This window comes from Felis catus, chromosome B3 (assembly GCF_018350175.1).
Source record: "Felis catus isolate Fca126 chromosome B3, F.catus_Fca126_mat1.0, whole genome shotgun sequence".
Classification (NCBI taxonomy): domain Eukaryota; kingdom Metazoa; phylum Chordata; class Mammalia; order Carnivora; family Felidae; genus Felis; species Felis catus.
Window position 1 is genome coordinate 6,794,775 of NC_058373.1, and position 26,609 is coordinate 6,821,383.

General features: G+C 56.7%; 2 protein-coding genes and 1 long non-coding RNA gene across 9 annotated transcripts in view; 1 reads left to right on the top strand and 2 right to left on the bottom strand.

Annotated features, from left to right (window-relative positions):
• The window catches only part of HAPLN3 (hyaluronan and proteoglycan link protein 3), a 17,721-nt gene extending 3,823 nt beyond the window's left edge, over window positions 1-13,898 (top strand). For 2 of the 4 annotated variants that reach the window (XM_003986842.5, XM_006932263.4), the window contains 4 exons: window positions 7,421-7,594; window positions 10,798-11,166; window positions 12,479-12,781; window positions 13,468-13,898. In XM_003986842.5, coding sequence (XP_003986891.3) covers window positions 7,421-7,594; window positions 10,798-11,166; window positions 12,479-12,781; window positions 13,468-13,754 — 1,133 coding nt within the window. In that variant the 3' untranslated portion in view covers window positions 13,755-13,898. Of the gene's footprint in view, window positions 1-5,027; window positions 6,734-7,420; window positions 7,595-10,797; window positions 11,167-12,478; window positions 12,782-13,467 lie in introns of those variants that run through there. The other 2 variants (XM_045058821.1, XM_045058820.1) reach the window with 2 other exon arrangements.
• Window positions 8,236-12,656, bottom strand: LOC123385803. The gene is made up of 2 exons (XR_006598850.1): window positions 12,517-12,656; window positions 8,236-11,126 (listed from the first exon to the last, which is right to left on the bottom strand). It is a non-coding gene; the product is annotated as an uncharacterized LOC123385803 (long non-coding RNA).
• Window positions 13,899-15,722: 1,824 nt separating the features above from the next.
• Window positions 15,723-26,609, bottom strand: part of ACAN (aggrecan) — a 69,124-nt gene continuing 58,237 nt past the window's right edge. For 3 of the 4 annotated variants that reach the window (XM_045058818.1, XM_045058816.1, XM_045058819.1), the window contains 6 exons: window positions 22,582-22,695; window positions 19,400-19,558; window positions 18,928-19,010; window positions 18,181-18,325; window positions 17,070-17,252; window positions 15,723-16,639 (listed from right to left, as the gene is read on the bottom strand). In XM_045058818.1, coding sequence (XP_044914753.1) covers window positions 16,563-16,639; window positions 17,070-17,252; window positions 18,181-18,325; window positions 18,928-19,010; window positions 19,400-19,558; window positions 22,582-22,695 — 761 coding nt within the window. In that variant the 3' untranslated portion in view covers window positions 15,723-16,562. The remainder of the gene's footprint in view (window positions 16,640-17,069; window positions 17,253-18,180; window positions 18,326-18,927; window positions 19,011-19,399; window positions 19,559-22,581; window positions 22,696-26,609) is intronic. The other variant, XM_045058817.1, reaches the window with a different exon arrangement.

The following is a 26,609-nucleotide window of genomic DNA, read 5'->3' on the forward strand; positions in this document are numbered from 1 at the left end:
GCTGTGTCACCAACTCGCTGGGTGGCCTCAGCAGCCTGTGACCCGGCCTCGACCGCGGTGCCCAGCGCTGACCCCGGGGAGTGCTTCTGCTCAGAGCCCCTCTCCCGCCGCCCTGCACGAGCCAGCGGGGTGGGAATGCTGGTAGGAAACACCTCCGGCTTCCACTTTACGGGGCCCGCAGGTTTCAAAGGCGCCGGTCAGCCTTGTCTAAACAGGGGGCACCGAAGTCAAATTCCTCACGCGGAGCTGGGGCTTATGGAGTCCTGGAGGGCAATGCTGCCCCCTGCTGGAGTTTGGGGGACTCGGCTCGCCGTCGCACGGTGAGAATAGTCTGAGGGGAGGTGTGTGGCCCATCTTCCTTCCAAGGTGGGGTTCAGCTTATTCTGGTGTGTGGAGGGGACCCGAGGCAAGTGGTGCTGGGAGACGCAAAGGATGGGTGGCCCGGAGACTGGAATTTTCTCTAACTTCTGCCGGCGGAGTTACCAAAGATAAAGCCTTGGGTATTTCACTCATCTGTGTGCCCTTAGCCTCAGTTTCCCCAACTGTAAAGAGAAGGCAGTGGTGGCTGCTTTCTCTCCTAGGCAGTGAGAGGGGAGAAAGATCCACTGAAGTAACGTGAGAGTTCACCTTGTGCACTGTTAACACTAGTAATAACTAATCTTTTGAGTGCTCACCCTCCTTATTCTCCTTTAATCTTTTGATTGGAATTGTTGTGACCCCCATTTTACAGATGAGGAAAGTGAAACTCAGTGACTTGCCCACTGATAAAATTTTTTTAATCTTTAAAAAAAGTGTGTTTATTCATTTTTGAGAGAGAGAGAGAGAGACAGACAGACACAGACAGTGTGATCTGGGGGAGGGGCAGAGAGAGAGGGAGACAGAATCCAAAGCAGCTCCAGGCTCTGAGCCATCAGCTCAGAGCCCGACGCAGGGCTCGAACTCACAAGCCAGGAGATCATGACCTGAACCAAAGTCAAACGCTTCACTGATGGAGCCACCCAGGCACCTCAAGATTTTATTTTTAAGAAACCTCTACACCCATCGTGGGGCTTGAACTCACCACTCTGAGATCAAGAGTTGTATGGTCTACTGACTGAGCCAACTGGGCGCCCCCACTGATATGTGGGTGGAACCAGGACCGAATTCAGGTGGCCAATCCGACTCTAGGACCCGAAATCTGCCCCTGTGTTCTTCTGCCGAGATGTATTAGCGGCTCTTTGTTGAACACCTGCCATATATTGCAACTGGACATAATTCATCTTCTAGAACCCTCACCACAGCCCTCGAGTGAGGGGCTAGTATTGATCCTTTGTTTTTACAGAGGAGGTCGTGGAGATGTAGAGAGGTTGAATAACTTGCTCGAGGTCCCTCAGCAGGGTGCGGTGGGTCTTTGCCCAGGCAGAGCTCCAGCTGATTTGGGGAGCCCCCAGCTGCCAAGGTGACTGGGCTGGACTGGATCTTGGGCCTTCAAGCTGGTGGCACCTCTGTGGCGGTTCTGAGGGGCTGGGGACCAGGATAGGCGGGTCAGGGGAGCGGAGGCGGTCCATTGCTCCCCTGAGTGGGAGCGGTCAGAGACGGGCCTGGGGCCGGGCGACAGCTGAGCGGCATCTTCCACCCGTGGCTTGCAATCAGGACGCGGCTTTATGCTTTCGCCTAACGTTCAGGGTGGCCACTGGGTTCAACCTTCGAGCTTCCCTGTTAGTCTTCTCTGGGGACGGGGAGACCTCAGTTCAGAGAAGGGAAGCTTCTGTTCAGAGAAATCGAATGGCTTCTCAGAGCCAGCCAGCCAGCGGGTGTCACCTGGGCATCTGTCAGCCTGGACACGTCAGATGTTTTGACAGGAGTGCAGCCCAGAGAGGGCTGGAAGAGGGGGGGCCTGCTTCCATCGGGGTCACAGCTCCTGGACACAGGGCTGATGTTCAGAACTCGTTTTTCTCGGTACCCTCCAGCAAAGAGAGGGGTTGACCAGATCACACCTCTCCACTGGCTGTAATTTGGTTTGGTTTTTTGTTTTAAGTAGGCTCCACACCCAACATGGGCCTCGAACTCACAACCCTGAGATCAGGAGTCACGGGCTTCACCGACTGAGCCAGCCAGGTGCCCCTGCTGTAGTGTTCCTAAACCAGCGAGTAGACAGGGGTGTGTCCAGAATGGAGGAGCGGGAAGTAATGAAGAGAACCAGGTAGGGCTGCTTTTAGCTGGAAAGGAGAAGCCAGGATGAGGCCATGCACTTGAGCTGAGGTAGGGAGATAGCCTGGATGCTGCTCTTAGAATCAGGTAAATCAGAGGCATAGCTGTCCTCCGCTGAAAACCCTTCCGTGTCCACAGTGGTCCTGTGACAGCTGCGTGAACATCATTTCCCACCCCCCTCTCTCTTGCTCCTCGCTCCTCATGGGACTTCAGGCTATTCCTGCCAAAGGCCTTCGCATTTGCTGTTCCCTACCCCGGGATGCTTTTCCCTAGGATTTTCAAAGTTTACACCTTCAGCTGGTCCCCTTCTCAGGGAGGCGTCCTGATCCATCCTGTCTCCAGGCACACCCCCCCCCCCCCTTCAGCCTCTTCTATCACATGCACGGCTTTGACACCACGTATGTCCTGCATCGTGCTGTTTCCCTTGTTGGAACGTAATCTCCAGGAAGATTTCTGATTTGTATCCTGCGGGCCGAGAGCTGTGCTTGGCACATGGTAGATATGTGATAAATCCTCACTGAGCGAATGAGGTCAGATTCCAGCTCCTTCGTCTATTACCCTGGGTAACTTTAGCCATGCACCTTAGCATTTCCAAGCCTCAGTTTGTACAGTGGGGACAAAAATTCTGACACTGAGACCCACAGGCAAGGACAGCCGTGAAGATGCATTGACAAGTGGAAGGCAGTCCTTAAATGTGACAGACCATGATGGGGTTGGCCTAAGGGTTCAGTAGAGTCCTGCCTCTACTGTCTTGGCCACGTGACCTTTAGAGAATTGCTTTGTGCCTCTGTTTACCTATGAATTAATTGGGGAGAATAAAATTCTTGCTGACTGGGGGGGGGGGAGTGGGGGTGGTCTTGGGAGGATCAAGGGAGCTGCTGGCCACGGAAGCCCTTTAATACCCAGGGAGTAAGTGCAGTTCTCAGGCTTGAGGTTGGGAGTGTGTGTTGGGGTCTTTGGGGCTGGGAAGGGGTGCCTAGGAGCTCCCTGGAGGACACCACAAGGTGCTAGAAGTCTTTCCTGCTTCAGGGCGTGTTTCTGAGCCAGGAATTACCTCATTCACAATTGGTAAGAACAAGGGACTGAGGTCAGTAATAACACCGAGTGGCATCGGTTCAATGGTGATTTTTCTCAACATGCTGATGTATTGGAGCGACCGGAACAGGATTTCTCACGAAGAGCAAGCTTTAGCAAGCGACGGATTCCTTGAGAATCACAGTCCTCAGGAAGTGCCTTTCTTAGTACAGGTACAAAGGTCTCTCACGGTCTAGGCTCCTGCCGTTCAGGGCCCAAAACTCAGGAACCCAACAGATTTGGATAATACAGCATCCCTTCTCACCTCTCAAGACCCAAACTCTGCACCATGTCAACTCAAGGACGCGATAGATTTGGGGAGGGAGGGATGCCTGGATGGCCGCTTAACACAAAAGTTTTCTGATAAATGTAGGAATCACATGAAGAAATTGCAAAGACAGGTCTCCGGAGTTGGGGGGGAAAAAAAAAAATGAAGATGGCTTCACCCTGGGTCAGATTCTTAATTTCAGTAAATCTGGTTTCTACTGGAATCCAATACCCGAAAAGATCTACATCTCAAAGGAGGAAGCACTTGCCTCCGTAGGGGAGGCTTCAAAGGGCTGATTGACAGGGTGCCAATGTCAGTGGAGAATGATAAGTCCTGGCGTTTTTTTACTAGGACTGTTTCTGGTTTTGTTAACACTCTGGATGCAAAGTTGCATATGTTTTGAGCAATATGTCCCAACCTTATTTCCCCCCCGCCCCCGATCTTGTTATTTTTTAATGCATTTAATGCAAAAATATGTTTTTCTTCAAGCACACAAATATTACTTTGTAGCAGAAACACCTCCATTCGCTCATCCTGAAGCCCTTTCTCACTTGGGAGGCACCTGGGCCGGATGCGCTGCTGGGCACGCGGCAGACAGTCTGGCCTGGCGAGCCCTCCGCTGGAGCCCCGCCCAGGGACAGGGTGGACCCTGGGACATCCAGCTCCTATCAACAGCCTCTCTGTCCTCATTCCACCTCCTTCTGGGTTCCAAACGTGGGACCTCAAGGAAGGGAACAGAAATTACCTCCTACCTCCTCCTGCCAGGCACTGAACTGCGTGCTCTGCACACACTACCTCCCTGAATTTGACATCCTCCTTCCATGCTTTGGAGCCGGAGTGGGTTCGAATCCCAGTTCTGCCACGTCCTAGCTGGACGACCTCGGGAAGATGATTTTATCTGTCTGTGCCTTGGTTTCCCACCTATAAAAATGAGGCTACTGAGAAGTTCCACCTCCAGGAGTTGTGAGGATTAAATGAGAGAGTAAGTGCTCATTAAACTCAGCTGTTAACTTTATGCCAATGATAGCCCAAGTGAGGCTAAGCTGTGATCACAAAGAGACTCAAAATGTGGTGGCTTAATACTATAGGACGTTGTTTCTCTTAGGAGACCGTGCAGATGGGGGAGGTCCAGGGCTGGGGGCACAGCTCTAACATTCAGCCTGTGGTTTACATCTGAGACGGAGGTGGCCCCTTTGGGTGCCAGCACGTTGAGGGAAAGAATACTAGGAAGAGGTATCCCTAACTGTATTTTAAAAACTTTTTTTCCAAGGTTTAATTTGGGAAAGAAAGAGCACGAACAAGGGAGCAGCAGAGAGAGAGAGAGAGAGAGAGGGAGGCACAAAATCCAAAGCAGGCTCCAGGCTGTCAGCACAGAGCCTGACGCGGGCCTCGGACCCACAACCCATGACATCATAGCCTGAGCTGAAGTTGGAAGCTTAACCCACTGAGCCACCCAGGCGCCCCTTTTTTTTAATGTTTATCTTGAGAGAAAGAACCAGTGTGAGTGTGGGGCGGTGGGCAGAGAAGGGGGATGGGGAGAGAATCCCAAGCAGGCTCCACCCGGTCAGCACGGCCCGACGTGGGGCTGGAACCCACAAACCAAGAGATCATGACCTGAGCCCCAATCAAGAGTCAGACGCTTAACCGACTGAGCCACCCAGGTGCCCCTTGTCCCTGTTTTAACACAAGGCCTGCCTGTGGCACGTTCATTTGGCTTGCTGCCGTTGGCCAGCTCTGGCTCTCCTAGCTGCAAAGTGAGGCTGGGAATACAGCGTTCAGCTGAGCACACACCTGTCTAGAGCTCTGTTACTATAGGAGGGAAGCAGACCATATGGGGGAGAAATAGGCCAGGGAGTTTTCCAAACGAGGAAACCGGCCTGCAATCACACAGCTTGTCAGCAGTAGAGGTGCGACTTGAACCCAGATCTTCCTACCCCCAAACTTCCGTAGTAGGCTGCCCGATTGTGCTTGGGCTGCCCAGATTCAAGTCCCCGTGAGGCTTTATGGGGGTCACCTGGGGACTCTTGGAAGAAGCAAGACCTCGGAAGGGCGGGGTCTTACTGTAATGCCCGGCACAGAGGGCAAGCCCGGGCCTCAGGCTCTCGGCAAAGGCGTCTAAGAGAGTAGATTCTATCTCTCATCTTCCTGCACATTTGTGCTTCCCCCCCACCCCCAAGAGTTCCTAACTGTTCTGGAAACAAGAAGGTTCCCTGCATAATCCGACCACCCTTACGGGTTCCGTGCTTTCCTTTCCTCTTCCCTCCCGTCCCCCCCCCCCCATCTCTTTTGCTGTCCCCTCCCGTTCTGGTTTCCACACAACACGCACTCACAGGGGCCCAACCTTACAATCATAGCAGAGTGGCAATTCCCACATCTGCTTTGTCCATTTTAAATTACACCCTAAGTGTTTTTCCACGTGGCTGCATGATCAGCAGGCTTCCCAGATGCCTGCTGCTGCCCTGTCCTTGCTGCCTCACGTTCCCCTTCCCACTCAGCCCCGGGAGGGGAGTTTGCGACGTTCGTCTGATCCTGTGGCCCCTCTGCTTACAGCCTTCCTGGCACCCCAGGGCCTTTGGGGCAAAGGAGAGAGGGAAAAAGCGGCTTGTTGGGCCCCAACGGCTCACGGCCTCTCCCCTAGATCAGTCAGGGTCTTGGCAGGAACAGAATCCACCCTAGGTGGTTCCACTAAAGAGACTCTAATAAGGACTGGCTAGCTTCTAGAGGGGGCAACAAAGGAGAAGACACAGACAAGCAATGACAGCCACTGCCCCCCAAGTCTTGGGGGGAAAGAGGGAGGAAATAGGGTTAGAGGTCCTGTAGAGAACAGGTGCTGGGGAGAGGAGCCTGCTGGAAGCCAGCCCCCCCCCCCCAGAGAAGCCACCACGGGGATCAGGGCAGAAAAGAGTACAGACAGCTTCCAGCACATTCCCAGCCCCCCCCCCCCTCCCTTCCCTTCCCTTCTCTCTGGCCTTTGGGCTTTTGTGTTTGCCCTGCCCTTGCTGGGCACACCCTAGTGTCCTTCCCGCCTGGCTAACCCCCACGTCTGCAGTCTAGTTTCATGCACTCCTTCTCTGCGGCCCCACTGCTGGCCTCTGCTCCCCCCACACAGCCCACGCCTCTGCCCCGGCTCTGTACTGACTTCCTCCAAGGCTGCCGCTCTTTTAAACCTTTAGGCGCTCAGCAAATGGTGATGAGGGGCAGGTGAGTGAAGCGGTAGCCTCGGGTGCAGAAATAAATGCGGGGGAGGAGCGTGTGTGCGCACACCAAAAAACCCTCAGTAATCAAGGTATAATATTTAAATGCAACATTAAAAAACAAAACAAAACAGCCACGGACTAGCTGCCTATTCTGTGTGTCCACCGAGGTCGGAATGGTGTTTAAAATTGGTTTTGACCTTGACTCGGGATCAGAGACAAATTGCACGTTGTGACCTCCCCGCCCCACCCCCCCCCTCAAAAGACATCTCTGGTCTGAAACCAAAGCTCGACGATGCAGGACTCCCCTCGCTAAACACGAATGCACCCCGAGATTTTCCAGTCTAGTCTCTGAGAAATGCTGCTCACAACTTTTCAAATTCAAACGTCCGGTTTGAAAAGTTGACACTGCCCTATTGTCCTGTGAAATCTTCTTCCGGACTTCTGCCTCCTCCTGGCTCCTCCCGAGACCTTGCTGGCTTCCTCCCTGCCCATCTTGCCCGTGGGGTGCGGTCCCCCGAGGGCAGGGACCTGGCCTTGCTCCAGCGCATCTTCTAGACTCTGAGAACAGTGCCTATGCTCGTGATGCTCCATAATTATCTGTTGAGCGAGTGAACGAGTGGGTGCTAGAACCCAGGGGACCCTGACCCCCCCTGCAGCAGGCTTCTCTAATGGGTTTTTCTCCTCTTCCCAGCCTGCCCCGGGCTCCAGCCTTGCCCCGGACACCCTGGCCCTGCGGCCGTGCGTGACGCCATGCACCCTCTGCTCCTGTTGTATCTGCTGCCCTGTGTCTCCGGGCTGCCCTTCTACAACGGCTTCTACTACTCCAAGCCCAATGGCTGGAACCTGGGCAACGGCCACGGCGAAGGTGGGCGGCCTCCTGGATCTGGCTCTGGGCTCCACTGGGTGACCGAGACCTTTCCTGGCTCCTGCTGTGATATGCAGGTTCCAGGCCGGGACAGGGGACAGGGCATGGAGCCAGCAGCCCCTTCCCTATCCGGGCCCTTGCAGGGGACCAGGTGCATTTCTAAGATCACCGCAAGGGCTGGTTCAGTTACTCCGTTTGCTAGGTCCTCAGGCTTGAGCGCATTGGAGCCGAAAGCACTTGACAATCTCACCTGTGCGGGACACAGGTGCGCTTAAGAATGCTCCCGAAGTTGCCAGTTTTCCAAGATCCAAATTAAATGTGACCTCCCTTGGAGTTCCTCAGTGGAAAGGGGGTTTGAGGTTAGACGGATGAGAGTTTGAATCTCAATTTTGCCACTTACTAGCTACGTGGCTTTGGGCAGGTGACTTTTAAAAACATTTTTTTAAAATGTTTATTTTTGAGAGAGGTGGGGAGGGGTAGAGAGAGAGGGAGATGCAGAATCCCAAGCAGGCTCCAGGCTCTGAGCTGTCAGCACAGAGCCCGACGCGGGGCTCAAACCCATGAACTGTGAGATCATGACCTGAGCCGAAGTCGGACGCTTAACCGACTGGGCCACCCAGGCGCCCCTGGGCAGGTGACTGTTTAGTTAGCATGTGTTGTGCACCTACTACGTGTCAGGCATGCTTCTAGCGCCTTCCATACGTGGTCTCATAATCCTCACAAACACCTGACCTATAGGCAAGCTTAACCAGCGTAATGAAGGCACCAACCGGGCCAAGCTGATGCCGGCTGCCCTTGGAGCCCCGAAAGCAGATCCCGTGGATTATTTCATTTCATAGATGAGCTAACTGACGCTCACAGAGTTGAGCCAGCTTCCCAGGGCACGCAGTCTTAAGAACCCATGCTGAGATTGGTTTGCAGAAGGACAGAGGGGACAAACACTTCCCAGGCCCTGGTCGTGATGTGAGCCTCCCTCAGGCTCTTGGGGAGAATCCGTTCCCTGGCCCTCCCGCTGTCTGGTGGCTGCTGATGGACCTTGACTTAACAGCTGCGTCACCCCGTCCCTGCCTCCATGGTCGCTTCGCCTTCCCGTTCCATCCTCCCATCTCCTCGGCCTCCTTCTAAACGGATACTTGTGGCTGCAGTCCTTAACTTAGTCCCACCTGTAGACTCCACTTTGCTGTAGAAGGTGACCCTCACAGGTTCCAGGAATCAGTGATGGATGGCTTGGGGCATCCATGACTTGACCTCCCACCCTCCTTTGCCCTAGAACTTATTTTTTGTACAAACGCTACCTTAAGGAGATTCAAGGAAACTTACAAACGGAAACTTTCTACCCGTGATCTCACCATTTCCCGTCAGTCTCTGAATACGTGTGAGCAAAATCACAAAGAGCTCCCCCCACCTGAGGGAACCATTACTGCCATTTCAGATGTATCCCTCCAGCCTTTTACATAAGATTAAGAAAACTGTCTTCAACCTCCTGCTATACATGTGATTTGGGGATCTTGCCATCACTTCGTAGAATACAGCTCTTCCCCCCAAGGTCAGTGAGTGGATATACAGCTGCCAAGCTATTTTACCTGGCTGTGTAGTGTTTCTTGTTTTTTGTGTGTTTTTGGTTCCTGGCCGTGTAGTGTTTAGTCGTACGGATGCGTTATGATTCAGCCAAATGTTCTCATGGTCTTCGGGTCACAGCTTCAAACACAGCTTGACCAAAGAGCACTGGGGAACACAAAGGATGTAGCCACGGAATGGGAGTCCTGACTCACGTCTGTTGGGCCCGTTCTGTGTGCCAGGTTTCCCACCTCACCTGATTTGGGCCTCACCTCGGCCCGCCGTTGGTACTATTACTACCCTGTTCTACAAATAAGGAAAGTGGTTTGCAGAGTCGGTGGACGTCTCTAGACTAGATCAGATTAGCTTTGTGGAAAGTTGGAGCCGAGATGCAAGGCTGGCTTAGCTGCCTCCGGGCCTGTGGTCTCAAACCTCCGTGCCCACTGCCTGCCCAGGGTTCTCCAACTTGAGTGACCAGCCAAGTCACTTGGAGAACTGTTAAAACACTGATCACTGGGCCTTCCCTGCCCCCGCCGGAGTTTTTGATTCAGGAGGTCTGGGCTGGGGCCCAGGAGTTTGCATTTCTAACAAGTTCCCAGGAATGTTGCTGCTGCTGGCTCGGGGACCCCGCTTTGGGAACCACTGCACCAAAGCATCTGGCTTTTGCAGCCTGAGGTCCTCTGCAGGGAGCCTCTTATCTCCTGCTTGCCCCAAGCCTACCCCCCTCCCCCACCCTGTGTCCCTCCAGGGGTCTAAGTCCAGGCCCAAGATCAGGAGATAGGCCTCTGTACTGGGTCCCAAGCTAAAGATGAGCCAGCCTCAGCATAAATCTGGTTCTGGGGGAGGGGGGGTGTTTGTTAGGCTCTGTGTTTATTGGCACCCGTGAGCCCTGAGTATTGTCTCCTGTAGAAGTCCTGGCCTCCTCTCACCTGTGTTTCTAGGTATGTGGGGAAGAATCATGGATGACAGGTGGACAGACAGCGAAGGACAAGCTGTGCTCTTCCGTGGTCAGCGTGGTAGGGAAGGACACTCAGGGCGATCTGAGTCCCAACCAGCCACCTGATATGGGGTGCTCTCATCACCTAACTACATCAGCTAGCTTCTTATGCACAAACGTAATGGCTTAAGACAACAGCGGTGGTTTTTCTGTTTTGCTTTGTTGCTTATTCCATGGGTCAGCATTTTGGGCTGGCCGCCATTTCCTCACAGACTGTGCCTGCAGTCGGGGGACAGGTCGGCTGGGGGCTGCGTGGCCTAGGACGGCCTCAGCTGGGAGGGCTCGTCTCTGCTCCACGTGGGGCTCTCCTTCTCCAGCAGGTGAGCCCAGGCTCGTTCTCATGGAGGCTGGCAGGGTTCCGAGAAGGAGCCAAAGCTGCGGGGCCTCCTGGAGCCCAGGCTCAGAACAGTCACCTCTGCCAAGTTCATTTGGTCAAAGCGAGTGGCAAGGCCAGCACGGGTTCGAGGGGAAGGGGACGCAGAGTCCCATTGCAGAACGCGTGGATGCAGGGACGGGTGCGGCATTAGGGCAGTTCTTGCAACGTGTTAATTCCCGGGCCTGGCGGGAGCTGAGGATGAGCTGGGGGTGGCCGCTGCAGGGGTGCACGTGTGCCCCACGGGTCCCCATCTGCACCCCACTTCTCCCGCAGGCGTCTTCAACGGGGTGAGGCTGGTGGTAGAGACGCCCGAGGAGACCCTGTTCTCCTACCGAGGGGCCAATGTGACCCTGCCGTGCCACTACCACTACGAGCCGGCCCTGCTGTCCCCGAGGCCCGTGCGCATCAAGTGGTGGAAGCTGTCAGAGAACGGGGCCCCGGAGCAGGATGTGCTGGTGGCCATCGGGCTGAGGCACCGCTCCTTCGGAGACTACCGAGGCCGGGTGTGTCTGCGGCAGGACAGGGAGCGCGAAGTGTCGCTGCAGATCGGGGACTTGCGGCCGGAGGACTACGGGCGTTACCGCTGTGAGGTCATTGACGGGCTGGAGGACGAGAGCGGCCTGGTGGAGCTGGAGCTGCGGGGTGAGGCCCTGAGAAACCATCTAGAACTCTGTGCGTTAGACAAGCATGCAGTCCTCAGGACCACCCCTGCTGTTATCATCAGCCTGGTTTTATAGATGAGGAAACAGAGGCACAGGGGCGTCAAGTAACTTCCCTAAGGTCACACAGCTCATGAATGGCAGCGTAGGACGTCGACCCCAGGCAGTCGGGCTCCAGAACCCTCTACTCCCTCTGGCTCACACCCTCTTCAGAGGAACTGGCCCCACAGCCAATTAGAGAGGAGCTGAGACGCTCCCAAAACCAAAGAGGCTGCCTGGTGCGAGTGACAGGAGTAGGGGGGACTGAACCCTCCACTCAGTGGCTGAACCCTCATCCCATCCCAAAGGAGTGCCCCACTCAGGTCCGGAAGCAGAGTCCGTGCAGCCAGGCTTTCTGATTTGACAAGAGAAGTGTATATTTTTACGTGAAATCTCTGGATTTTTACGTAAGGCTCTTCTAAAAAACGAAACCCCCAAACCAAAAAAACCCAACAGTCACAAACCAGTGCTGTCCAAACCAGCCAGGCCCTGTGTGCGGGCTCCAGTGGACAGTCCCGTCTCTGTCCCTAGCACGGGGCTGTGCGTCCTCAGACCTCTCCTACCTGTGAGGGAGACGGCTGGGACGGACGGAGAACCGTGTTCAGGCCCCCCATCCACCCCCTCCCAGCCTGGCGTCCTGGGTAGACGCCTCATCCCCTCGGAGCTCCCGTCCCCTCCCGCGTGAGATGAGGGATGGGGGTAGCGCCTCCTGTACCTCCTTCTGAGAAGTTGAACATAAAATGCAAGTCAAGGGCTCTTACCATCGGCACCCGCCTCCCTAGCCCACCTGGCGGCCGGAGGGGTCACATTCCTCATCCCTGATGGCGGGGCCGGTGGGGATGGGAGGATGCCAGCACCGACAGGTGAGAGCCCTCGGCCAGGTCACAGACTGCTCGCCGTGTCCTCACACGGTGGAAGGGGCGAGGGGGCATCATCTCATTCACGAGGGTGCCACCCTCATGACCTAAGTGCCTCCTGAGGGTGGCCTCCTGATCCCATCACATCAGGCCTCAGGATTTCAACATATGATCTGGGCGGGGGTGGGGGGGGGGACACAATGGAGACCACAGCTCTGGGGTTCCTGCGACAGCCCTGTGAATTAGGTGGCATTCCCACTCTATACGTGGGGACATTAACTGGCTGATCCGTTCATGAGTTTAACCAGCTACTACGTGTTTTCAGAGTGCCGGGGGCAGGGACCGGGGTCTCCAGCCGGCTGGGCCACCCGTTCCAGCCCCTCTGTCCTCCCTCTCCAGGTGTGGTCTTTCCCTACCAGCACCCCCAGGGCCGCTACCTGCTCAACTTCCGCGAGGCCCAGCGGGCGTGTGAGGAGCAGGACGCGGTGGTGGCCTCCTTCGAGCAGTTATTCCGGGCCTGGGAGGAGGGCCTGGACTGGTGTAACGCGGGCTGGCTGCAGGACGCCTCGGTGCAGTACCCCGTCACGCTGGCCCGGCAGCCCTGCGGTGGCCTGGGCCTGGCGCCCGGGGTGCGCAGCTACGGCCCGCGTCACCGCCGCCTGCACCGCTATGACGTGTTCTGCTTCTCCGCTGCCCTCAAAGGTGAGTGCCGTGGCCACGCACAGGCCAGGGGTGGGAGGGCGGCATCTGGGGGAACGTTAGGACCTCCCTGCCCGCTCTGCCCGCACCTTCGCCTGGAGGTCTGGAGCACCTGCCGACTGAAGCCAGACACTGAAGCCACGTCTGGCTGAGTGTTTGAGTGCTTTGCTGCTGTTTCACACCAATCGCTGGTTTCCTCGTTCATCAGACGTGTTTTGAGAGCCTACTGCGTGCTAGGGCCCAGCCTAGGCTCTGGGCATCATAGACAAATACAGCATCGTCTGTCCCACAAAGAGGATCATTTCATGGGAAGATAAAAACAGACATGGATTCACAGTCACTCAGAAGAGTGTCCGGGCACGTAGTAGGTGCTCAGTAAATGAGTGGGCGAGAGACTCCGATTGGTCCAGCCTAGGTGGGGTGCCCACCCAGGGTGCAGTTAAGAGTGGGGTGGAGCACAGACACGACTGGAGGGACTGGAGGGACCCCAGCCCTCCTAGGCAGATGGGATGGGACTCTCAGAGAAGGGGTCAGAACTGGGAAGGTATCCCCTGAATATCCATGGCAGACCCCCCTGGGTTCCTAATTGCTAGGCCTTTGGAGACTGGCATTTCTGCAGCTCCCCCCTCCCCCCGCCCTCTCTGGCTGCCCCCTGCGCTGCCCCGCCCTCACACCCCACTTTCCCACAGGGCAGGTGTACTACCTGGACCACCCTGAGAAGCTGACGCTGGCCGAGGCCAAGGAGGCCTGCCAGGAAGATGGCGCCCGGATTGCCAAGGTGGGCCAGCTCTTTGCCGCCTGGAAGTTCCGTGGCCTGGACCGCTGTGATGCCGGCTGGCTGGCAGATGGCAGCGCCCGCTACCCCGTGGTTCACCCGCGTCCCAACTGCGGGCCCCTGGAGCCTGGCGTCCGAAGCTTCGGCTTCCCAGACCCGCGCAGCCGCAGGTACGGCGTTTACTGCTACCGCCCACGCTAGTCCCCACGCACCTGCTGTCCGCACGGGCCCCGCACCCTCCCCTCTCAGGCTCTATTTATTGAGTGGTTCCTTGTTCCTTGCAGGTTGGGGCCATTTTTGTATTGCTTTTATACTTCTCAAGTTAAAAACGAATTTTGAAATTGCTGAGTTTTTTGTTTGTTTGTTTGTGTTTTGGTAAATCCAAGATTCCAAATCCTCCCTTTGCTCTGGTGGAGACCTCAAGGCTCTCCCCTCTCCCCAGGAATCCCTCTGCCCCTCTCCTCCAGGACATTGGAGGTTCATGGGCTCACGAGGGCTCTCTGCCATCACTGAATGTAGCCCCTGTCCCTGCCCTAGGGAGGCCAGCACCACCTAGAGGGGGCAATGACCCGTGGTGGCTGCGGCTCCCCTCCCCCTCAGCCTGGGGGCGGGGCAGGGCAGGGCGTGGGGGCGGGGGCTGGGCATTGGGCCTTGTGGTCTCCTGCCTGCTCCCACTTGTCGGTGGAGCTGCTGGCTCAGGTCAGCACCCCTGAGGAGGACACGGGTCCCTCGGCTTCTGTGTGGAGTCCCAGGAAAGGGAGCGGTTTCCCTCCCCAGTGTTACCTTCTCTCTTCGTTCCAAAGAGCCTGCATTCTGTTCTCACTTTTCCCCGTTTGGGGAGCGGCCCTCACGTGTGTGTACTTTCTTGGGATGATGAATGGTGCTGAGACGCGGCCCCTCCCCGTGTCTGCCTCTCGGCCTCATTCAGCCTGGAGGAGGCTCGTTCTGGCTCACCGGCCCCGTGGCACAGCCTGTGTCGGTGCTGGCCCTGCGGCTGGAGGCCCCGGCCGGCTTTGCCGCCATCTCTACTCCCAGACCGTGTGTCTGGGCCCAGAAGAGAGGGAGGTGCCTCTCAGGGGACAGAGGAGGCTGTGCCCCACCCCGAGGATCTCAGAGACCAGCCCCCTCTGTGTCTCACCCTCTGCTCCCCCTCCCCCAGCCTCAGGAAGCCAGACCCGCTGCCCCTGTTCGGGCACACCCCGGGCACTCTCAGTAAGTTGTTATACAGCCTGTTCTTCACGTAGGCCCTTGCTTCTCAAAGTGTGGCCAGGCAGCATCCCTGGGAAATTACTAGAAATGCAAATTTCTCGGCCCCAGGCCAGCTGAGTCACAAACCCTCTTGGTTCTGATGCAGTCCCAACTCAAGGTCTGTTGGGGGAATCCATAAGCTATTGAAATCGTTTTCATTGAAGGGCACCTGGGTGGCTCAGTCGGTTAGGCGGCCGACTTTGGCTCAGGTCATGATCTCACGGTCCGTGGGTTCGAGCCCACCACTATGTCTGTGGTTTTCAAATTTGAGCCTGCATAGATTCTGTGTCACCCTCTCTCTGACCCTCCCCTGTTCATGCTCTGTCTCTCCGTCTCAAAAATAAATAAAACGTTAAAAAAATTAAAGAAATCGTTTTCGTTGCTATCCTACAGCCTACTTAAGGGCAGGATGCCCAGACCTTTTTGCCGGTGGCCAGCTAACTAGCTAACCACAACTACGTGTAGGCAAAGATTCACCGTTTCCAGGCTGTCGTCAACTGTTTTTGTTCCCTCTCATAAATCCTGATTTTGCCTCTGCTCTTGACTTACTCTACCCACCAACTCCTGTGCGAGCAGTGTGCCATCAAAGAACCAAACTATGCAAAGTGACCAGATGTCTCATTAACTCAAGTGAGTTAATGGTCATGGTCCTTCGACCACGGGCCAGCTTGCAAATCCACACACAGCACCCGTTGGCTTTCTCACACACACACACCGTCCACCAAACGTACAGGCACCCTCACAAAAATAAAGCACAACAGGTGTGACTATTCCAGGCCTTCTGGACAGACAAGATTCACCCAACTCGGGATCATTTGCTCAAAACGCGTCCCAACTGTCTCCGTTCCTTAAGAGCCCCTTTCGGTGGTCCTCAGACCCTGGTTGCCTTCTCTTTAAAAAAAGAAGGGAAAAGAAAAGAAATAGATCTCTTCCAATGTCTTTATTATTATAATTATCATAATCTTGTTTTCAAAAATATAAATAGGTGCACGGAACTCTGGTGCCTGCACAGTCCCGGGGGTGGGGGAGGGGGGAGAGGGGGTGGGGGGCACTCCCCCTGGGAAGGAAGTGCCCCCCACCCAGCCCTGCCGAGATCGACACCTGCTCTGGTGGCAGACCCGGGTGGGAGGACGCTGGAAGAGGGACCCTGGGAGGGAACCTGGCCCCCACGCAGCGGAAGATCCCTCCATGGCTCTCTCCTGCCCCCTCACCCTCGGCAGAACCCGCCCCCTCTCTCCCAGGCTTCTCCCTCCTGGATGCAGATGGTGCGGCCCTCCTGGGTCCTCATCCAATACATTCAGCTGCGGTTTGGGCTCCAGTTCTTCGTGCCCCTCCCTCCCTCCCTCCTCCCTAGCTCTCCCTGGAGGTGAAAGAACCAACGATTGCACTGCTCTTGGATAAAGTCAGGAAACAAAAAATAATCTTCTTTATTTAACTTAACCCCTCCCCTTCTCCCCCTGTCCCTGCGCTGGTCCCTGGAAAGGCACAACGGGAGATTGAAGAAATGTCTCTAAACTCAGTCCACGGGTTACAATACGTTTGCTTGGCTTTGGCACTGGGGGGAAAATCAGATGCGGTTCTGGCGATGTGGGAGGGGGTGGGGGGCTGGGTGGGTGCATACACAATGTGGGATTTGTTTTTTTCCTTCTTTAATGGAATTCCTTATATGACAGAAAGCGACAAGAAGAGGACCCCATCCGTGTGGGATGTCAGCCTGGCGAGGCTCCTGGGCTCAGCATCCTGGGCGCGTCCGGGATGCTTTCAGTGGGCAGTGCTGGGGCGGCTCCTCCGGGCGGGCCGTGAGCTCCGCTTCTGTAGTCTGCGCTTGTACGTGGAGGCTGCAGTGAAAGGGAGACGGGGGAATCTTGACCGCTTGGAAGGGAGCTGGGCCGGCCTCACCCCTCCCCGCTCGCCCCTTCTCTGTCGCCTCCCCTCCCCGCAGAAAGCATGGGCTCGAGGAGGCAACCTGACCTCCCTGCTCTCTGGTTTTGATTTTTTCTTGGCACCAACTTGGGCTAAAGGGGCTTTGAGGTGCTGTCAGAAGGGAAAGCGGGCCACCTGCGCTCTCCTTCATCCTCGCCCGAAAGCGAGCCCTCCCTGAGGGCAGGAGGGGGGAGAGTGTGACTGAGCCCAGGGATGGTGCAGACAGCTGGTGTTCGGGATCCCCAGGCGAGGGCCAGCTGCTGCTGTGCTGCCGGAACAGGAAGGAGGACAGGGGGGCAGGATCTAACGCTGTGCCCGGCGAGGGTGGAGAGGGGTGGTGCTCACGGTCTGTGCAGGTGATCCGAGGCTCCTCCCAGTGCCCGCTGGGCTGGCACCGGATGGTGGGCACATGGCGCTGGACAAAGCCCTCAGTGCACTGGTACCGAACCAGGGAATTGATCTCGTACCGGTCCTTCTTCTGCCCGAAGGTCCTGGCGTGCTCCACCACCGGGGGGTCTCCACAGGCCACTGAGGGGCAAACACCCTTGAGAAAGAGCTCTCAGAGGGACGCACGCCAGTGATGAGCCCGCATGGTCCCCTGTGGCTGCCATGAGACAGCCCAGAGCCCAAGGAAGGGGCACTGAGCCTGGACAGCCGGCCACCAGCCCTGGTGGCTGGCAAAGGGGCATTTTCACGGCGTGCCGAGAATCTGGAAACCACTGGTTATAATGTCTGGGGTTCTCAGTGATTTAGACCAGCAGGGTGGGAACAGAAGGAGGGTCTTGAGGGGGCGAGGAAAAGACAACAGGGACGGAGAAAGGTGGGAACGGCGGGGAAAGCCAGGCAGATCTTCTGCGACTTCTTTACGAAAACGGCCGGTATAGGAGGGCACCTGGGTGGCACAGGTTGTGATCTCATGGTTCGTGAGTTCAAGCCCCGCATCAGGGTCTCTGGTGTCAGCACAGAGCCCGCTTCAGAACCTCTGTCTCCCTCTCTCTCTCTCAAAAATAACTAAACATTAAAAAGCAAGCAAGAAAGAAAACAGCCAGTATAGGGAAGAGGGACAGAAGGGAGGGGCATGTTCTACCAGCACCTCTAATATCCCCAGACTCTGAGCTGAGGATGGGGGCCTGATAACCAAAGAGAATGGGGCTCCCCACCCATGTGCCATCGTGGGTGACTTTCTTGTGTTGGTGCCCAGGGGACTGTGTGTGTGTGTGTGTGTGTGTGTGTGTAGGGGCTGGTCTGTCCTCCAGCCTGTGACCATCACCTGTCCCTGTCAACGGTCCCTAGGAGTGGACCTGCTCTTGTCTTTGGCCCTGGGACACTAGACCCCCCAGGTCGGCGGTGAAGGGCCATCAGCAGTCAGGAGACAGGGGACTCCCCCCAGGTCCCATGGCAGGAGCCGAAAGTCTTGACTCCAACCAGGCCGGACCCCTCCCAGGTGGCTGCTCACCTGTGCCCTTTTTACACGTGAAGGGCAGGTAGTAATTGCAGGGAACGTCATTCCACTCTCCCTTCTCGTGCCAGATCATCACCACGCAGTCTTCTCCGCTGACGAAGAAGTTGTCCGGCTGGTTGGGGCGCCAGTTCTCAAATTGCTGCCGGGGGTGGGGTGGAGGGGGACAGGGGTGAGGATAAGGCAGGAGCTTGACGCCGCCTTCTTCTCAGTCCCTCACCATGAGCCCATGCCGCTCCCCCTCCGGCTGGGGCTGGTCTCACTGCTGCCTCGCTTAGGTAGGATTGGGCGGTAGAGACATGGCTCTGTGGCCGTTCACCTCTTCCAGGGAGCCTTCCCTGATGTCCTTGGCTGACCTGCAGCGCTGACTACGTGTACTGTCTACTTGGCATCTATATTGCTTTCCGTCTGCCCGCCTCCTCGGGCAGACTCGAGTCCTCTGCGGGCAAGGGAGCCCTCTAAAGCTTCCACGTGGCCCTTCTGGTGGCGTGCCTTCATTGCATCATTGCCCTCCTCGTCCCCCTCTTCCCAGCCGGTGTTCACTCGACTTGCCCGGCCCTGGGCCGGTCTCCAGAGGCAGAGATGAACCACACATGGTCCCTGCCCCCAGGGCTCCCAGCCCAGCAGCTGCTCAGTGAGTGTATGTGGTCTGACCATGTCCCTCTCTGGGGGACTGCTCTGTCCCTCTCTGGGGGTCTCTGCTCCCTCCCCTCCTCTGGGCCACCAACTCTTCCCGGGGCTCACCAAGGAGTGTCCGTCTGACCAGCGGAAGTCCCCTTCGATGGTCCTGTCGTTCAGGCCGATCCACTGGTAGTCTTGGGCGTTGTCTAGAGAGAGGTGTGGGTGTTGGGAACGGTGCTGGACACCCTGAGGGTGTCTGAGAAACCGAGGCAGAGAGGATGGAGTGGTGGCAGGGGGTAGGCGGGCTCCTGGGAGCACGTCACCTACTTCTAAGGCCCTGACAAGGCTCTCAGCACATGCACGTCCGGAGTGCACTTCGGCCACCACCCAAGCTGGTGAAGACTGGTGACAGCCACGGGCTTAGTCTGGCACTGACCGTGGCACGTGGTGGGCTTCCGGTGCGGGCCTGGTTGCGGAAACACCCTTCCGCCGCTCCCTGCACACCCCCCCCCCCCCCCCCCCCGCCTCCCACCCCTGCGGCCTCTCTGGGTCCGAGTCTGCTGACGTCTGGCGGGTGAGGCCCTGCCGCACTCACTGTTGACAAACTCCTGCTCCTCCGGGGTGACAATGCTGCTCAGGTGTGACTGCTGTGCCCGACACCGGCTCTCTGCATCCACCCAGCTCTCGCGGTCGGGGAAGTAGCGGTAACAGTGGCCCTGGAACTTGGTCCAGCCCTCCTCACACAGCTCTTGGTCTGCAACACAGGTTGGGGGCTTGAAGAGAGAGGCCCCGGGGCCCACTGGGCGTGCCCAGTGCCGCCAGTCTTTCGCCAGATTCCTACATCCACCCGGCCTTCAGTGTCCGTCCTTGAAGGGAGAGGCCCATACGGATGAGGTTGAAGTTGGAAGCCAGGAAGGCCTGGCCCCGGAGCCCCAGAGCCTCTGGGCACATCTCCACCCTTTCTCTCCCTGATGTCGCCCCCCACCCCCACCCCACCCCAGAGCTTTTCTGCTCTGCAGGGCTGGAGAAAAGAGGTGGCGAGGTGGGAGGTGTTGAGGTTGAGGCCCAACATGGGTCAGAGGCTCCCAGGAGCCCCGGGGAGGGAAGCAGGGAGCTATAGGGAGTGTGTGAGGGAGGCAGGGAGCTGCAGGCAGCGCCGGGGGCGTGAAACGGCACATCGGGTGGGGACAGAGGGACAGAAGTAAGTCTGCTTTGGGTTTAAAGATGACTCAAAGCTCTAAGTCTGTCGATCTGAGCTGCGCCCAGGATATCTGCCTCTTTCTCAGAGGAGGAGGTAGCCAACCCGGGGTCCTTGACCCAGGGGCCCCGGCTTTTTATTTAATTTCTGGAGAGCAGGTGAAAAGAGGGAGGAGCTTCTCTCCTCACGAACCTATGTGGGTAATGGGTTCTGAGTTCAGGGGAAGGGACTGGTTTGGAGATCTTGGAGCAGGCTGAGGGGACGGACGGAGGCAGGGGCAGGAGCCGGCTCTTGGGAGTGCGTCTCCCCATCTCTGCCCCCAGCGACATCTCACTGGTAGCCGGAAATCGGTCCTGGCGGGAGTGTTATAAACCTGGGAGATTGGCAGGCGCTATGCGTCAGGGCTCCTGCTTCCTCTTCAGGAGCCACTTGCTAAACAGCAGCCAGCACCCCAGCAGACAGAGGGAATTCTAAGACCCCCTCCTCCTCCTTCTCCTGGGGGTGGGGAGGGCTGCTGCTCAGGCCTGGGGGCCAAGTGCAGGGCCAGGAACCCCTCAGGCCGAATGGAGCCTCCTTTACTGGGTGCTACCGATAGTCTGGCTGACCCAGGATGGGGGGGACCGGGACCTGAGGGCAAGGAGGCTTAGGCTGAGGGGTGGGTGCTTGGCAGGACTGAAAGACACACGGGAGAAGGTAGAAAGAGAGGACACGCAGAGGCCAGCAGCCTGAGGAGAAGAGGTCAAGCAGCAGGAGGGTTGGGGGGAAGGTCACCGGTCCCCTGCAGCCAATTGCTTCTCCATGGAGCGAGGCCAAGGTCTGGAAAGAAGGTGCCTGCAAAGAGGTAGCTCGGCGTCCGGGGGAGACCAGAGACCTCATTCCAGGGCCGGAAGGGCTGAGGGCCGAGCTGAGCAGGCAAACCCGGAGGCCACAGCTGCTCCGGGAGGGTGCGGGGCATGCAGGATGGTGGCTCTGGGGAGACACTGACCGAATTGCAGGGAGCCCGGAAGGAGCAGCAGGGCCAGGAGCCGAGCCACGAAACACCGGCGGGACAGGACCGGGAGAAGAGACGGAGCCTGGCTTGGCTTAGCTGGGCGACCCGGCACCGTCTCTGTGCCCCGCCAGAGTGCAGAGCCCCGTGGAGACCCTGCCTGCAGTCTGGCAGAGCACCTCCCTTCCTGGTCTGGCATCTAAGAGCTGTTGTCCGTGAGGACACGCCAGATGCTTGTCCTCTGCGCAAATATTTTGGCATCCTGGGGAGAGAAGCCTTATGACTCTCCCCTCCCTCCCAGCCCCCGGGCCAAGACCCCATGCACCAGTTTCCTGGGGCGGAGGTGGAGAGTGGGAGGCGGCAGGGTAAGAAGAGGGTCCGGGCCTTTTCTTCCAGAAGCCTAAAGTTCCTCCGCCGGCCCGTAACCTTAGCGGTGCCTCCGAGGAACATGCAATCCGAAACTCCTCCCCACCCTGCTTAGGACCCAAGGGAGATTGCCCAGGGGTTTCATCTGCTTTCTGGAAGTTTCTGGGACATTTAGCTTGAGGGGTCACAGAAAATGGTTTTGAACCCCGGCACGCTTCTAGTTCTGTGGGGGTTACTGTAGCTAGTAACTACAAGCCCCATCTCCCCCTTTCTGAGTGGGGATGGCCCTGAGATCCTGGAGGGCAGGGGGCAGACCAGGAGCACCAGAGGTGAGAGAGCCGAGGGCTCCAGCCGGCCCTGGGAAGTTCCGGGCACACAGCTCCCCTGGCAGAGCCCGGCCCTGGTGCAGGAGCAGGGGGTTGGCAAGGCCCAGGAGGGGGAAACTCAGCCCCTGCCCCTTGCAGTGAGGCTCTGTCGTCTCTGGCCAGCCTTTTGCCTCGCGGGAGTGGGGGGAAAGGAAGCATGGGCCGGAGTGGCACTGACTGACATGGCAGCTGTCATGGTGCTGGTGGCAAGGTGACGGGCAGCAGTCCCTGCTCAAGCATGACTTGAGCCTGCTGGTGACACGGGAGCTCTCAGGCAGACAGAACACAGCTCTTGCCACAGAAGAGGGAGGCGGCGTGGCCAGTGTGGCATGGTGGCTCCCGAGGCCACAGAGGGGCCGCGGAGGTCCCACGGGCAATAGAGCGGGCAGACGCATGCTCATGACTGCTGGAAGATCTTTGGTGTCATTTGGAGCGAGAACCAATTAATGACTCCCACCCACAGCTTCCTTCAAGACAAAGGCACGGGATCAGCTCTGTCCTCTTAGTCTGATGCATGCACCGACCTCGATGCGGTCTCAGCAGGTCTGGAAGCCCTGAAGAAGGTTAGTGTTTTAAAGGTCCCCCAGAGCCCCACCTTCCAAAGTGCAGGCTGGCCCGGCCTGCGTGTCTCTCCTGCGGTCAGATCAGCCAATGCCCCGGAGGAGGGCTGCCACAAGGAACAGCAGGAAGAGTGGGAGTGAGTGAGGCAGACTTCTCGGTCGTGGCCCCTGAAATGGCTGTCTGGAGGGACCCTGGGGGCCCCCAGCCAGGGCCCAGAGCCTGTGGTTAGAAGGGAAGGGTGAAGGAGAAGGAGGGGGTGCAGCAGTTAGTAACATTAGCTGAAGCCGAGACGGCCGTACCAATCTCACACAGGTCCCCTCGGTAGCTGGGAAGGCATAAGCATGTGAAAGAGTCGATGGCGTCCACGCAGGTGGCTCCATTCAGACAAGGGCTTGAGAGGCACTCATCAATGTCTGCAAGAAACCAAGGGCCACCATTAGGACTCCTGCCAGCAACTCCAGCTTTGAAAGCATTGTAGGTTCTTTACGGGTGGCCAGCCCTGCTGCTCTCCAGAGCCCTGGGAGGGGTGGCTGGATTTCCTAAGAACTGTTGCTGCTGCTGCTGCTGCTGTTGCCGCCATATTGGAGCGCTGAGCCAAAGATCCAACAAGGGTTTTCCTGGATGTGTGTGATTCTCGACGGGCAAGCTGGGAGCACCGCAGCCAGGTTTCCCAGTGGTGAAGAGATCTGGTGCTTCTGAAGGCAAACACCCATTGCACGGCTCCTCCAAGATGCCTTCTCCGGTGACTATTTCAAGAGGCCTTGGGGTCTGAACCGGCTCTGAACATGGTGCTGAGCGAGGACCCTGGAGGTCAAGTTCTTGAAGTCTGGTTAGAACTCTTTTCTTTTCCTATCTTCTCTGTAGTTATGAACCAAGGCCAGAGGGCAAGGCCATGCATGGAGTACGAGGACAAAAAGCCAGAAGTGGTCTGCAGGGTACTGAGCCAGGAGAGAACGGCACCATGGGATATTCTCATGAGACTCCTTCAGTTTTGGGGGGTTGCAGATACCATCGCTGTCTTCAGTAAATCAGATTCTAGAGTATCTAAGAAAGATGAAGCCAGCATCATTCTCTTCACGGGAGGAAGAGAAACCAGCCCAACATTTTCCCATGTTCCTTCCAGCTGAGGGCCTTAGAACGTGGACACCTCCAGTGAGTCACAGTTTCTAGAGGGGCTCCATTCTGGCCAGTGAGAAACCAATGTTTGAAGCTGGGGAGCCACTGGGGCACCCGCGTGGCTCAGTGGGTTGACCATCTGACTCTTGATTTCAGCTTGGGTCGTGATCCTGGGGTCGTGGGATCGAGCCCCGCATTGGGATCCATGCTGAACATGGAACCTGCTTGAGATTCTCTCTCTCTCTCTCTCTCTCTCTCTCTCTCTTTCTCTCCCCCTCTGCCCCTCTCCCCTGCAATCTCTAATTTAAATAAAGTTGGTGAGCCACTTAGTAAGCGGCCACCTATCACCCTGAGGTACGGCAGGCTTATTCCTCCCAGACACACTCTTCCTCCCTTTTGTTCTTCGGGCCCAAGATGTTCTTTCTGATCCAACCTCTTTGTGGGACTTGAGCTGTTAAGTCATTGGTCTTCGCCTCAAATTTTCATTCAGTAGCCAAGGTGAGAACTGGATCTCCTAATCCAGTTTTTCCGTGTCTTTCTGAGAAGCCAGAGACCCGGGGACCTTTTACTCTCTTCGTATTTACATCATAAAGACCGCTGCTGGGTTTTTTTCTGGGGTACTTCCCCTGGGAACTTGCTAAAAGGTCTTATGAAGCTCTTCTTCCCAGGGGGTCAATAAGATGCTTCAATGAATGGGTGCCGCTGGCTCATGGGGCATCACGATATATGGCAAAGCCTCAGTGTGTGCAGCTGTGTTTGCACCACCTTCAGGACCCGACATATCCACGGGTGGCGTCCACGTGAGCAGCGTCTTGCACATGTTCCAGGATTAGTTCTCGCCTCTCATAGCAGCAGCCTAGACCTTAGAGTCAGTCTCCTCCTAAGAAGTCAAGAACACTTTCTTGTGGATCCTTTTTGCTAGCTGGTGCACAGTAGACGTCTTCAGGATCAGAGTTGGGTTTGTGCAGTGGGTGGCCGGTTCCCACGCACTCAAGTCCTCAGGAGTCTCTCTGTTCCCACGGAGTTCTTACCTTCATCGCGGGGAGTGCACACCACGGACTAGAAACCAACAGTTCCAAGGTCGGAACTGTTCCAAGCGAAACCAAAATGCATGGAGGAACTGACCGGAGTCCCAGCATGCACTTGGATTCCCAGCATGCACCAGGATTCCCAGCAGCAGCAGTAGCAGCAATAGGTCAGGCCGGTGGGCTGGGCGGAAGCTGGGGCTGCTCTCCTGCTCCAGGAGAGCCCCTGTTCTCTTTTGTCCACTAAGCGTCATTATGGGTCACAGGAAGCACCTGGGCGAGGGGGGATTAAGCAAATGTAGGCGCTAAAGCAGTTCTACAGAGCAGGGGACAGGAGTGGCCTGTGGGAGAAGAGCCAGACATCGGCCCTGGGGCCTCTGGCCAACCGTGGGGGAGGGGCAGGAAGTCAGGCCAAGTGGCTCCCTTCACATCATTGGCCCCCAGGTGGCCTGAGGCCCCGGGGGGTGGGGGTGGGGGGTCGGCAGTGTCCTTTCCCTCCTGGCTTTGGCACACAATCTGAGCAGGGTGAGAGACCGCAACTCGGGGAACCAGTTCCTGGGTTCAGAAGCTGTGTTGTGCAGGGCCCGGGGTTCACCAATGAGAAGACCAGAGAGCCCGTGGGTGTCAGCTGGGCAGTTTAGAGCGGGGGGGCCTTCAGCCGGAGGAAGAGGGCTGAGCGTCCCCTGTGGGGCTTTCCCGGGAGCTCCCTCTCCCTCTGGCTGGAAGAGCCACCGCAGCCTGGCAGTGCCCACCTCTTTCTTGAAGGGCAGTTGGGACATTGCTCATCTTCTGGAACCGCAAGAGGAGTTGAGCTGGGCTGAGCACAGAATGGGGGACCCCAGACAGGGTGACAGAGGGCGGGGGACGGAAGGGCTTTGGGCAATGGGCAGACCGCATGAAGGAAGAGAGGAAAGAGAAGGAACCGGTCTTTCACAATCTTCCCTGAGCCAGATGCTAAGTGTCCCCCACACGTGACCCTCCCAGGAGCCCTATGGGGCACAGGGGTCACATGTCGCAGTACAGGTAGGGGAACACGAGAAGTGGCCTGCCCACGTAGGTAAGCCAGGGGGACAGACTGGAAGAGGTGGAAGAATCCGACACTGAGGCTGGAAGTTGGGCCTCTGTCCCCTGGGGGGGGAGAGGGACACCGAAGTCTTGGATCTCAGCGCCTCGTTACCATTTCTGCTGCACCGGCCAAGGGTTCCCCTGTCATCTCTGAGCAGGAACCCTGGGGAGTGTCAGAACTGAGTCCTCTCCCTACTACTATCACCAAAAGGGATGATTTGTTCCGGAACCAGGCCCTCTAGAGATACCTCCAACTTAGGGGAGAAAATAACAGAGAATCCCCCGGTAAAGGCAAGGGGAATAAAGATATTTCCAAGTGATCACTTTGGCATCTGAATTGGAGACCTCAGGCCTCCATGCTGGACAGGTCTTGTCTGGATTTTGCTCCTGTCAGAGCCTAAGACCCTCCAAGGGAGAGGGACTTTATTTGGCTCATAGAAAAGGCTGAGTGACAGCAGGTATTTTACTCAGGTGATACCCAACTGAAGGAGTTGCCAATCATAAAGACTGTGATATCAATGGTAACCCTCAAGTTGTTCAGTGTACAACCTGTGCAGCTATATGTGGTGATCCTGGACACAACTTTCCTGGACAAAGATGGGAGAAAATCCCCTCAAGAAGCACAGAGACCATTTCTTAACCCAGTGGATGTTCTGCACCCTGCAAAGACCTAGGATCAATCAGATGGACAGACCCGAGTAAATACATTTCCTTTCTGGTCTATCACAATTGATAGGAGGGTTGCAAGAAGATATTTATCAGTTCCAATTTGCTTTTAACATAAACAGGATAGGGGATGCCTGGGTGGCTCAGTCAGTTAAGCGTCGGATTCTTGGTTTCAGCTAAGGTCATGTTCTCATGGTCCGTGAGTTCGAGCCCCACACTGGGGTCTGTGCTGACAGTGCAGGGCCTGCTTGGGATTCTCTCTCCCCTCTCTCTGCCCCTTCCATTTGCTCTCTCACACACAATAAATTTTAAAAACTTAAAAAAAAAAACATAACGAGACGCTTGGGTGGCTCAGTCATTCTTGGTTTTGGCTCAGGTCATGATCTCACAGTTTGTGGGTTCAAGCCCCATGCTGGGCTCTGTACTGACAGTGTGAAGCTTGCTTGGGATTTTCT